Source organism: Lutra lutra, chromosome 11, assembly GCF_902655055.1.
Source record: "Lutra lutra chromosome 11, mLutLut1.2, whole genome shotgun sequence".
NCBI classification, from domain to species: domain Eukaryota; kingdom Metazoa; phylum Chordata; class Mammalia; order Carnivora; family Mustelidae; genus Lutra; species Lutra lutra.
Window position 1 is genome coordinate 25252432 of NC_062288.1, and position 13094 is coordinate 25265525.

General features: G+C 37.9%; 1 protein-coding gene and 1 long non-coding RNA gene across 5 annotated transcripts in view; one reads left to right on the plus strand and one right to left on the minus strand.

Moving 5' to 3' along the window:
- The window catches only part of LOC125081465 (uncharacterized), a 489301-nt gene that overhangs the window by 405974 nt on the left and 70233 nt on the right, over positions 1-13094 (minus strand). The window lies entirely within an intron of this gene.
- The window catches only part of CD36 (CD36 molecule), an 81918-nt gene that overhangs the window by 50800 nt on the left and 18024 nt on the right, over positions 1-13094 (plus strand). For all 4 annotated transcript variants that reach the window (XM_047696134.1, XM_047696135.1, XM_047696133.1 and 1 more), the window contains exons 2-4: positions 315-408; positions 884-1093; positions 10779-10939. In XM_047696134.1, coding sequence (XP_047552090.1) covers positions 974-1093; positions 10779-10939 — 281 coding nt within the window. In that variant the 5' untranslated portion in view covers positions 315-408; positions 884-973. The remainder of the gene's footprint in view (positions 1-314; positions 409-883; positions 1094-10778; positions 10940-13094) is intronic.

The following is a 13094-nucleotide window of genomic DNA, read 5'->3' on the forward strand; positions in this document are numbered from 1 at the left end:
CTGGGATCGAGTCCCACATCGGGCTCCCAGCTCCATGGGGAGTCTGCTTCTCCCTCTGACCTCCCTTCTCATGCTCTCTCTCTGTCTCTCAAATAAATAAATTAAAAAAAAAAAAAGAGAAAGTGAAGTACACTTCTTTCAAATAGTTCAGGTTTCAACATTATTTATAAAAAAAAAATCAGGCATGAGCTCAGTATTCATGAAAATGAGATTTTTCTTTTAGTAGTGGTTATAATTTTGGTGACATGAGAGAGATTCTAGTATTAATTCCCAGTTTATTTTCCCAATTTAACCATGCATTTTTGTTTTAACAGAGAGCTTCCAAATGATTAGAAGAATTGATTCTTTCTGAGACTGCTCAGAACATCCCCTCTAAAATCTATATCTTGCTGGATACTTGTGAATAAGGTATAGTAGAGACCATGTGTGTTATCATACTTAGCATTTGGCAGAGAAGACCTCAGTCAATACATCTTCATGAGCAGGAGAGCTCCAGGCAGGCTGTGGCTGGCTGTGTTTGGGAAGTGAAGCCAGATAAAGGACTAGCTGGCATCTAAGGGTCCCAGGAAAGCAGATGAGGCCAGAAGTACAGCAAGCATGTTCTCCTGAGATAAGATTTCAATGCTCATCATCCAACGGTAGAAAATTGAAAAGATGAGAATTTTGAGGAAATACTCTCTGACGAAATCTTTTAGATCTTCCACCAGTAGACAGTTAACATTGAGAAGGGGAGGACCTAACCTAGAAAGTCCATCTCTAAAACAAAAAGGAAAAGCGTCTGTTTGTTTATAACTGGCAAAATGACTTTTCAGTTGCGTTGTCTTTGTACTTTGATCTTTTCATACTGATTATTTAAGCTTCTGTTTTATGATCTGTTTCTAAGGCTAAACCCAGACCTCTTGAAACCATCTAATCAACGCCAGAAGTTTGAAAGAAGCAGGTGCTGAATAGTCCTGTTTCCCCGATAAAGAAAATGGGCTGTGATCGAAACCGTGGGCTCATCGCCGGAGCAGTCATCGGCGCAGTGCTGGCTGTGTTTGGAGGTATTCTGATGCCGGTTGGAGACATGCTTATTGAGAAGACCATTAAGAAGGTACAAGTAGTCTAAAGGGTATTTCTTGTCATTGGGATTCAGTCTGTCTTCTGTCCCTGTTTTGCTGCGGTACCTGTTTTCTATTTCATGGTCACAGGCAACGTTGTGTCTTTAATAAAAAGGGGGTAATGAGCCATTGCAACTTCACCTGGTAGAGAAATGTTAAAAGTATAATGTACATGGAACATGAATGCATCACTGTCTTAAGCATAATATTCCAATTCTGACAAAACCTGTGTAGAGGTACCCAGGTTAGTAGAAGTGATTGCTTTTCATTATGTCTCAAGACTATGTTGATATGCTTTTGAATGAGAAATAAGTGTGCTTTGTGAGGGTACATTTATAAAATTAGTTGTACTTTGGTTCATGTTGATAGAAGTTAATATATTTATATGTAGGTAGATATATACACACACACACACATACATACACACTTAAAATGGATTATATTTCATAATGAAGCAGGAATCTTTGGTAAAACTGGTATAAACTTTTTTTATTTTGCAAACTGCTGCTTTTTATAATATGTAATGACATATGATTGTCTTATAAACATTTCCTATTTATAAAATACTTTCAGAAAGTTTTGTAGGACATAAGCCAACATATATGCAATGAGTTGCCTGTAGTTTTAACAAAAATTAGACAAACTAGAATTCATCTCTGACCCTCATTCTTTCTAATGAGCTTCACATCCACCAAACTTTGACTGAGAGAGAAGGGGGGAGCACGAGAGTAAGAAGCAGGTTGGCTGGAGTCCTAAACCATGGGTGGCAAATTCAGATGGCTTCACGGGTTCTGAGACAGGATATAAAAAAAAGATTCCAAGAACAAAATAACGTAAGAACAGGAACATCTTGAGAGCATGGTCCTGCCCCAGGGCATGTATACTTGGGTTTTATTTGGCAAGTATTACATGTAAAAAAACTATCTGAGTGCTGGTCTCAGTTCGCAGCCTGTCTAGCTGTCAGTGGCCCAGGCAGAGGGTTAAGGAGCATGGTACACGATGGAGAACAACAAAAATCCATAAAATGGGCTAGACCTACCAATTTATACTGAAATTTCTGTTAGTGCCAAAACCTTTACTTCCCTCATCCATTCATTCCTGTTGACCTCTTATTCTTACTATGAGTATAAATAATAAATAGTTTTAAAGATTTTTATTTATTTATTTGACAGAGATCACAAGTAGTCAGAGAGGCAGGCTGAGAGAGAGGAAGGGAAGCAGGCTTCCCGCTGAGCAGAGAGCCCGCCATGGGGCTCGATCCTAGGACCCTGAGATCATGACCCAAGCCGAAGGCAGAGGCTTTAACCCACTGAGCCACCCAGGCGCCCCAGATAATAAATAGTTTTAAAATTAAAAGAAAATGTCTCGGGGCCACTGGGTGGCTCAGTTAGTAAAGCACCTGCCTTCAGCTCAGCTCATGATCTCTGGGTCCGGGGATCAAGTCCCACATTGGGCTCCTTGCTCAGCGGAGAGCCTGCTTCCCCCTCTGCCTGCTGCTCCCCTTGCTTGTGCACTCTTTCTCTGTCAAATAAATAAATAAAATTTTTAAAAAGTGAATTGTCTCACTATCACCATTGTCTTAGTATAGAAGATAAGACAGTAGGCCATTTTTCACATAATGGCTCCTATATATGAGTGCTGTATTTTCTCAATAATAATCTAGGCATTTCTAGCATTGCTATTACTAACACATTGCAAAGCTGAAACCCCATGCATTTAACTTCAACTTTAAAAATATATTGTAAAAAAAAATAATAAAAAGTAAAAATATATTGTAAATGGAATGTAACCCCTCCCTCCTTGGAATACCCAGTTTTCTTGCTATTATTTATGATCCACTTCAAGAGAGACAAGCAGATGCTGGTGAGGTGGGGCTCACATGACCCTGTGAGATGGAATTGCACTGCATGGTCCTCTTCCTACTTTATAAACTGAGCTTCCCTTATGGAACTTCTGTGGCGAGAGCACAGAATCAGTTTCTCTGCTAATGTAAAGGCTACAGTGTATCTTTTGGGAAAGTTTCCAGAATGGAAAGTCACCATAATCTCCCACTGTGCAGCTAAATTTTAGGCTTTTTTTTTTTCTGACACATAATTGATGTTCAGTAGCTAAATATTGATCATTTATCTTTTTCTTCTTCATTCAACAACAGTAGTACAGATAGTCTCTCTGTTCAATGGCGTGTGAAGTGCTAAAATCATTTTAAGTGTTTAACGTTTATCTCTACATTCATAATATTGAATGATTAACTAATAATTGAATGATTAACTAATCATGAGAAAAGTAAGGGTTTTGAGATGCCAAAAATGTGCTTTTATATAGTGACAAGAAAATTTTTTTTTTTTACCTCAACAAGTTTAAGATTTAATTGGAGAAGGTATATCATACCAACATACAGAGAACTGTGAACCTCATGTATCATATGGGAAAATGCTACTTGGAGTTTTTTCTTAGAATAGTAACTTCAGAAACGTGAACCTGTTGGATTTTGATCAAGCATAGGATTTTGAAAGTCCAAAGAGGGCTGCAATAAAGGCATCAGAGGACTGATTAATATTTAATGGAAAAAGTTATGAAAATGCAACTAACAGCTATGAAGAGGGAGGGAAGAATCCAGAAAATGTGCCCAAATACAGGATCAACAAAAGAGATGATTAGAAAAACAGCATGGGTAAAATTTGGGAAGCTTCGAAGATTAGGCAGAAGAATATTTAATTGACTGTATGACAGGCAGTAGTAGTTGGTGGCTGTTTTCTTGTAGTCATAAGAGGTAACAAAACCTGCATGTAGAGATTGGTATCATATGGCCAGCATTTATTCAGAGCTGTGAAGAGCTTCAAATATACCAATTCATTTAATCTTTGCAGATCTCTATGAGAAGCTGTTATTTTATCCATTTTAGTCACAAGACCTTAAATCGACTTGCCAACTCATGTGGCCAGAAGAGTCCATTGCCGAACCTAGACAGTGTGTAGGCAGAGACTAGATCACACACAGTCTTGTGCACTGTGATCCTGCCATAGAAAGGGTTGAAGAGTGAGGAGGCCAAAAACAGGAGAACAAGGAAAGCCTATGTAGGACATAGCCATTTTCAGGGAGAACCTTAAGAGTCCCGTTTAGCAAGATCTCTGCACAGTCTGCACATGATACCACAAAGGTGCTCTGGGCTCACATGGTAGAGTACATAGGAAAAAAAAAAGGGTGATGGAGTGTGGTGCAGTTTGGATATGGAACTAAATTAGGATAGAGGGTAAAAATACTTCAAGATGTCCCGCTGAGCTATTGGGAAAGATGTGCTATAGGAGGGAGGAAAAAAAAAAAAAAAAAGACTGAAGTCTTATGAGTGTTTTGATGAGAATATCAGTGTATATTTCAAAGGTCAGAACTCGGATTGATCATTGCTGTAGAGATTACAGATAAAACTAAACAGTCGATGTGCTTTCTCAAGAACTTGAGTATAGAGACAAAAAAGCAGAGAGATCACTACAAGTTTTATGCATAATTCAGAGGTAAGAAGACAAAAAGAAACAATTTTATGTGAAGAAATAAAAACAAAAGAGTGTAATTAATTTGGAAGTTAGTGGGGGGCCAGCACTCAAGGAAAGAGAAAATCAAATGCTCTCAGGCCGATGAAAATTCAGGAAATAATGGTTAGAACATGTCACTAAGGTTACTGAATCTATAAATTCAGTAGGATAGGATAACAAATTTAGCAGGGAAATGCAGCGTAGAGATGGAGGACTTTATCTTCTTGTTGTTGAAGTAAGGGTTGTCTGTGCAACCTTTTACAAGACAAGGTGGGAGAGTATGGATCTAGAACCTAGAAGGAGAAGGAGGCACAAAACAGATTGAGGAAGAATGAGTTCCAAAAAACTCCTGATAGTTTATATCGTATGCCTGCCACATGTCCGTAGACTAAGACGAACCATTAGAATCCCTTCAGGGGTCAGAATCTCTGATATATTTAAGACTAAGCCTGATTTTCTCCCAGATTTCCATATAGCCATGTTGATCTTGTCAATTTTAGTCCTATAAAGATGCCGGGTCTTTTTCTTTCATTATACTAGGCTGTTTCTTTTTTCTTCAGTTTACAAAAACTGTTCTAAAAATAAGATTGCAGGGGCGCCTGGGTGTCTCAGTGGGTGAAGCCTCTGCCTTTGGCTCTGGTCATGGTCCCCGGGGTCCTGGGATCGAGCCCGCGTCGGGCTTTCTGCTAGGCGGAGAGCCTGCTCCCTGCCACCATCCCCCCGCCTGCCTCTCTGCCTACTTGTGATCTCTGTCAAATAAATAAATAAAATCTTCTAAAAATAAATAAATAAATAAAATAAGATTGCAACATGTATCTGCTTGACTCTGAGTAGGAGTCAAATCTCTGAATTATGTGTAAACCCACGGAGCCCAGTGCCTTTAAGACCCCCTGCCTCTGGAGCACTTAGGTTAAAGCTATTATTTTGCAAACATATAAATGTTTTAGTTCTGGTTATTGTTTGCTACTGAAACTCACTGAAGATTACTTTCTTCATTTAATTGACTAATAACAAATTGGGCAAGTTTTTACCTGCAAACAAGCACCCTTTAAAAAAAAATGAAGTGTTTACTTGAAAAGGGTCAGAAAATCATCCTATGCTTTTATCTCATTTATAAAGTGGAGTTGGAACTAGGTGCTGTCTTCTGTGATATCATTTAGATTTAAATGATATCACAGAAGACCGCACCCAGTCAGCACTTGAAATAGTCTAAAATAGTCCAGAAATTTTACCTCTTTTGTATATATATATGTGTGTGCATGTATGTATACACAAAACATTCATTTTACTTACTTTCTAAGGGATGTTTTCTAGGGACATCATGCTTTTAACGGATTACAGCTGAATACTTTCCTACCAGTACTTCTGACTCTGATTGCTAAGAAAGTTCTGTGGAGTCAGCAGGTTAATGCAGTCTTACATAGCTAACAAAATCATTGGCACTAGCTGTCACAAATGCGGAAACTACCACAGCACTTTGGAAAAAGGTCAAAGTTCTGCCACCACTTACAAAAGATAATTGATTACTTGATGTTGTTTATACCACTTGATAAATATTTGTGTAACATTGCTAATTTTAAATAAATCTTAATTTCCCTATCATAGTAAGTATAGAACACCAAGAAGGAAATTAAAGCTTCCTTTTTTCCTCCTAAAAGACTAATGTTAAATTATACCATCAGTCAATTACACCCTATTCTTGAAAAGAACAACCCTTTGGTAGCTTGTAAGACATGCCTTCAGATAAAATAAATTGAAATGATATTTATTAAAATAGCCCAGATTTGACTTGATAGTCCATATTTTAAATAGTATAATATTTATATTACTTCTATAATACCATCTTATAGTGTTTCCAGGTATGAAAAAATGATTTGTAGAAATTGTTTTATGTTAACGACAATATATGAGAACATAAACATGAACATGAAACAGTATAAAGTAAATTTAAATTAGAGGTGTAAAAATGGATTAAACACTACATATATTTTCATTTGAACTGCAATAATAAAATTACTTAACACCAGTGTTTCAAGAAACAGCAGGTATGTATATACGATTTTCATCCTCCCCTCCAAGTTGTATCAATGTATCAGCATAATTTGGTACTCACGCTGAATGCACAGCCTCCCATATAAGTTCTCACATCAGTTTTTGGAGGCTAATTTCCTGGGTTTCAACAAATCTTATGCTGGGTTTTAACTGAAGATTTGAGGCTGAAGCTCTTTTTTGACTGTCAGCACAACTGCCATTAATACCATAATTCAGTGTGGTTGTTGTGCACGTGCACACATGCACATGTGTACACTCACTTGCGTGCATAATGCCCAAATTTTTTTGCATGTGAGGAAATGGCTTGTAACTAGTTCTAAACAGAACAAATTGTGGTAGTGAATGGGGAGGGTGAAGACTATTTTCAGTATGTTTCTGCATTTTAAGGAAGTCTTAATGTCACTGAGGTGAGAATAAAATTTAAAATGACTAAATAGCAGGAAAAAAAGTGCCAGAGAATACTATGTGAGTTATCGCCACATGACTGGTTGAGACAGAAAATGCTATGAATGAAACAATTCAAGCAGTCTAGAGAATAAATGATGTTAGCATTCTCTCCCCAAAGGGTGGATAGGATTTGTATGAGAATAATAGCTAAGATCTACTGAATGTTGCTAGCTTTGTGCAAACACTGTTCGAAGTGCTCACATTTATTAATCTCTACAACTAGGAGGCTAAATATTCAATTAAACCATATTCAACTTATGTTGAGTTTCAAAAATGCTAATTTCATGTGGTTCAACCTAATACTATTTTTTAATCCCTATTTTACAGATAAACTGACACAATAAACTTGACAGTATAAAGACTTTCAATAACCTGCCCCAGTTTGAGTGGTTTGCACAAGACTGAACTGGGGACACTAGGATCTAGTGTCATTCTTAAATATTTCACTCTGTTTTGTTGGAAGAAGCCACTATGCTTGTTCAGGGTGAGGAAAAGGGAATCTAAGTCATAGACTAAATTCTGCTACACATAATTCTCTTAGCACTTTATGAGATCCTTGAGAAATGAGACATTGGGTACACTCGTACCCTACCTACTCTACGCATAGGAGGATATCAAGGGCATTTTAATAATGACACCAAAGTTGCCCTCGGTGGTAATGAGCAGTTTTCCTGCAATAGCAGTGATCCAGTGGGTATGTAACTAGGTGGAAGACACCACTGTTCCAAACATCTGCTTTCAAATTAATGTAGCAAAATAGAAGTTACAATGTCAGTAGTTTTCAACCCAGCTGGAGTCCTTGCCATAGGAGAGACATCAGGTTGGAGTCCAGTCAGGACTGGGGATGATAGCCTGTGTGCTTAAGGTCAGGAACAGATACTGATGGACACGTCAGCCAAATGAGAGGACCTTAAATTATATTATTTTTTCATGTACATCATTATTGACCCCATACTTTGAATATAGTGAGAGATTTGCAAAATTGGCTAGATAACCCAAATCCAACTTAAAAGTCAGGCATAAAATTCTTTGTTCCTTTTAAAATTAGAGGAACTTGTGGCCTATTTGGTCTTGGTACTCAAGGAGTGGCTGTACTATTTTCTAATACTTACAGTAGTCTTAGGACCGGAAGAAATGCATCCCTATTTTGACAGTTTCGGTATTTTTTTTATTGTCTCTGATCAAACCATGCATTATGGAAACTACACAAGCTTGGAGTAAGAACTGATTTCTCTATTACCTGCTACTAAACTGTCACATAACATTGACTCAGAACTCATTTCTAGATGGGGAAATCTAGAAATGAGACTTTCTCCAGAACTCATTTCTCCAGAACTCATTTCTCCCACTGAAAAAAACCAGAGATGGGGTTAGATGACCCTACTTCTAACAGCTGATAATTCAATATTTTCATTTTAATTTCTGTGTTTCAGCTTGCCCATTTAAGAAAAATACCTCCCGATCAACAAATAAGGCAGAATGATTCCTGGCCTTTAGAAGAAAAGCATGATAACACTGACAGTCTTTTGATTTTAAATGCACACACCTTAGGGTTAGGGAGGTTTTCTGTCCTGCCAAGTACTTTCCGTCACAGTTCCTTTTCAATTCTATAAACATTTACTGAGTTTCTTTCATTAAGAACTAAAGTAAAATGTGTGCCTTAAGAGTTATATGATAAATAATTGCTATTGCATTAGTCCTGGAGATTCTTACAGTGCAAGGGTAGTAGTGCCCATGTTCACGTGTTCTTTCCCTCATACAGGCTTGTGAGATTGGTACATTATCCTAGGGTCAGTTTCAAAACCATCATCAAATACCTTTACCTTTAGAATAGCCGTAAGACTTCATCTGCTTGTAACTCTGTCTTAATATTGAGCTTGTTTGTATTGGAAAGAAGACTTTTGGCGGGCTAATAAAAAGTTTTTCAAGGACCAGTGGTTGCAAAAATATGGTCTCACATCATTTTAGCAGCTCCAGTGAGCCCAGTGAAAACGCATTGCAACAGCGTGGGGTTTTGTAATAGCATTTTAGCTTGGTGCCCTGTTCTTCTCTAAGGAGTTTCCTTATTCTCTGCATTAAGCAATAAGTAATCTGTCCTGAAGATATGAAACTTAGTTTGACTTCTTCCAACTAAGTGCAGAGGTAACGGGGGGGCGGGGGGGAGATTGTAATAGCATGGTGTAAAAGAGGACTAGTCTAAGAGTCAGAGACCGGGATTTTCATGATGGTTCTGCTGCTCTTAGAGTGCCCATGGGCCAGCCACATAGTTCCTCAGAGCCTCAGAGAGCTCGCCTAAAAAATGTGATAATGTTCGGTGTCCTTTCCCAATTCATCATTCTATGAATTGATGCTTCCTGGTGAGGGAAATGAACAGGTCACATTGTTCTGTATTCATGGGTTTGTTTGGGCACATTTTCTGTGAAATTCTTTTCTTCCTCTTCCTCAAGCACAAAGATGGAGTTCCATTCTGGGCATTTTTCCCAAGGTACTTAACTGAAAATATCAAATCACATTTGTTTGCACTGGTTACCATAGCTTTATAGACTTACTCAGAGAGTGGAAGCCACGGACAGAAACTGGGAGAGCATCCATTACTCCCTCAATTAATAGGTAATGAAATTGACCCTGAGGGGTCTGGTGACTTTCTACTCAGTCCCACGGCATTTAAAACAAGGGAACAGGTTACTAATATAGGGTTTTGTGGTTCCGTCATTGGTACTTTTTCTACTTGTTTAGCCTCACTACATGGGGCATTGATGATGTGTAATGAATTCCACAAAAGAATGATAAGACAACTTCCTTATTTCATCCTTTTATTCTAAAAGTGGTAATTTAATAATGTTAGACTATTGCAGCTTTTGGAAACATGTCCTTTTCAGTTACCACAAATATATTGAGTTAGGGATTGAGAAGGATTTTGAGAGAGAGAAAATGTGGGAGCAGGCATGGGGGGGGGGGGTGGGGAGGGAGAGAGAGAATCTTAAGCAGGCTCCACACCCGGCATGGAGCCCTGCTCAGGGCTCCATCTGACTACTCTGAAATCATGACCTGAACCAGAGTTGGATGCTTAATTGACTAAGCCACCCAGTTGCCCCCCAGGATTGAAGATTTTGAAGAGAAGTCAGATTTGTGTTTTTCGAGAAGCCTTTTTTTCCCCTTAATTTAATTAATGTTAAGTGATCATCCTCCGAAGTATACAACTTTTGAGGAAAAATCAAAGCTTTCAATACTGCCAGATTTTTCTCCGTTTTTCTGTTTTGTCTCCTCAGTCTGACGGCAGAAGAGAAGTTAATGCTCAAGCTGATAGGAACTTTTTGGAAGAGGTTTAATAAAATTTGCTTAATAAATTGTGTTTAACTGTTGCAATATTACCAGAGGATCACTGTAAACCTTGCCAACTGTTGGCCTTAATTCACCAGCCATGTCTACAGTATCACATACTGATTGCCTTTATAAAAGGTTGACTAAAAGAGGTTGCTATAATAATTTATTGAAAACATTTCTGTTGCAATCGTATGACAGGTTTGCAAGAGTTCTCTTGAATAAGGTCCTTGAGCTTGGTCCTTGCAGTGGCTTACCAAAAGTTCTAAATTGCCAGAAGCGCCCATATTTATTACAAAGAAATAACACAAACTTGTTTTCCTTTTTGTAGCAAGTTGTACTGGAAGAAGGTACAATTGCCTTTCAAAATTGGGTTAAAACAGGCACAGAAGTTTACAGACAGTTTTGGATCTTTGATGTGCAAAACCCACAAGAAGTGATTGCAAACAGCACCAAAATCAAGGTCAAACAAAGGGGTCCTTACACATACAGGTGAGTCCCCACAAGTAAGTGGCATTCTTTCCTTGACCATTTGTATTTCTGAAGACTTTCACTTGCAAAATGACGTTTTCCGATGCACTTATTATTTTTTCCAGTAATATATATTGAAGTATTTTATTCCTGCCTATAGAGAATCCTAATCTAAGAGATTTAATGATTATAGGAAATACAAATTTTATTAGAAATTTGGCGGTATCAGGGTGCCTGGGTGACTCAGTGGGTTAAAGCCTCTGCCTTCGGCTCAGGTCATGATCCTGGAGTCCTGGGATCGAGCCCCGCATCGGGCTCTCTGCTCAGCAGTGAGTCTGCTTCCTCCTGTCTCTCTCTGCCTGCCTCTCTGCCTACTTGTGATCTCTGTCTGTCAAATAAATAAATAAAATCTTAAAAAAAAAAAAAGAAATTTGGTGGCATCAAATAACTGCCTTACTTTTAAGAATTTACAGGCGTTTCACACTTGTGACACATCCTCTTGGCAACTCTGAAATACACATGCTTAATAGCAAGAAATCTATGAGAATTCTTAAAACCAGAGTGTTTTAAAATCCGAAAATTGACTGTATACATTATACCAGTGGTTCTCAAAGTGTGTTTCGCACCCTGGCGGCATCAGCCTCCCCTGGGAACTTGCTAGAAACGGCAAACTCTCAGATCGCACCCCTGGTCAAATGAGGCAGACTCTTGGGTTGGAGCCCAGGAGTGAGTTTTGCAGATTCCCGGGTGATTTCAGTTCCACTTTTGTGAATCACAGCATTAAACTGATTTTATGTAACTGCAGGATCTGCTAAGGATTTCTATCGAAACTAATTTCCAAGTCAGACACGTGTTTGCTTTGATTCAGTGGTTTCATCCTTCTGTTTTCTCCAGGACTGAGACTGAAGATGCTACGCCTATATCTTATATTTCCTAATAGTTTAACATACTTTTGAATAGAATATTCAGGTATTGGTACTAGAGGGGAATGATTAGCCAGAAGTTTTCATATTGTAAACTAAAAAAACTGACACCAGAGGAAGTGAAGTGATGTGTCCGTGTTCTCACAGACCTAGGAACTGGTGACTCCTAGATTTTGTATTTTTTTTTCTTATTTAAATTACAGACTATGTAGTTTTTCCAGCTATAAGGAAGGAAAAGGGGGGAGGGACTGAGGTGCTAAAGGCACTAACCATCACCAAGGATAGGGAATACATTTATGATATCCATGTGGGAAGTTAGGTAAGTCCTACTGTATTATTCGTTATACCAATGTGTGATTTTTTTTTCCCCTCAAAGATAATTATAACTTGTTATATAGTATGATCCATTATTATTACAAAATTTCATATTTACAATGATTTCTTATAATTGATAGTTTTAATATCTGTTTTAGATGGTCTATAATTACATAATTTATTTCTTTATACATTTATATGTTTTTAGATTGACAACTCCCACTCAAAATGTAATATAACAGCCATTTTGAAGGTAGTGCCTGTTGCCCTAGTGTATGATACATACGCTGCTGACGCCTTGGTGACTCTTCTGTCCTAGCGATTGTCCCCAAGTCTCTTGTTTCTGTGCACACCTCTGTGACTATTCACAGTGCTCTTGAAGAACACTTGGTTTTCATTGTTGCAAAAAAAAAAAAAACCCTTGCAAAATGTTTTCATTTTTTTCATGGTCTTAGAGTTCTCATGTCATTATCAAAAGCCTAATATGAGTATTTTGTCCCCCCCCCCAAAAAAAAATGTTTAGCAATGATGTATACCTATGAAAATCTAGAATTCAATGTGAACTAATGAGAATCTAAGAAAAATTATTAAGAAAATTACAACCCGAGTGAACTGAATACATGTGAGGAAAGCAGATAGTTGTTAGAATTTGAGAACTCCTTTTCTGTTTTATTTTTGTCTTGGGGAGGGTCATGTTTCCTATTTTTAAGGATATTGCTTGAGATATGGAGAAATATAAACATAATACAGAATCCAGCCCAAGTCATGCTCTGATATTTCCTTTTTAGAGACTTCAGCCTACCTCTCCAAGGAACAGAAGGGTTGGATACACTTGATTTACTTGGAGAGGCAGCGAGGGGACGGTTGAATTAGAGAAGTTGGATTTGCAGCTAAAGTTTATAAACAATAAATTCCCATTTGTACAACAACGTTAAAGG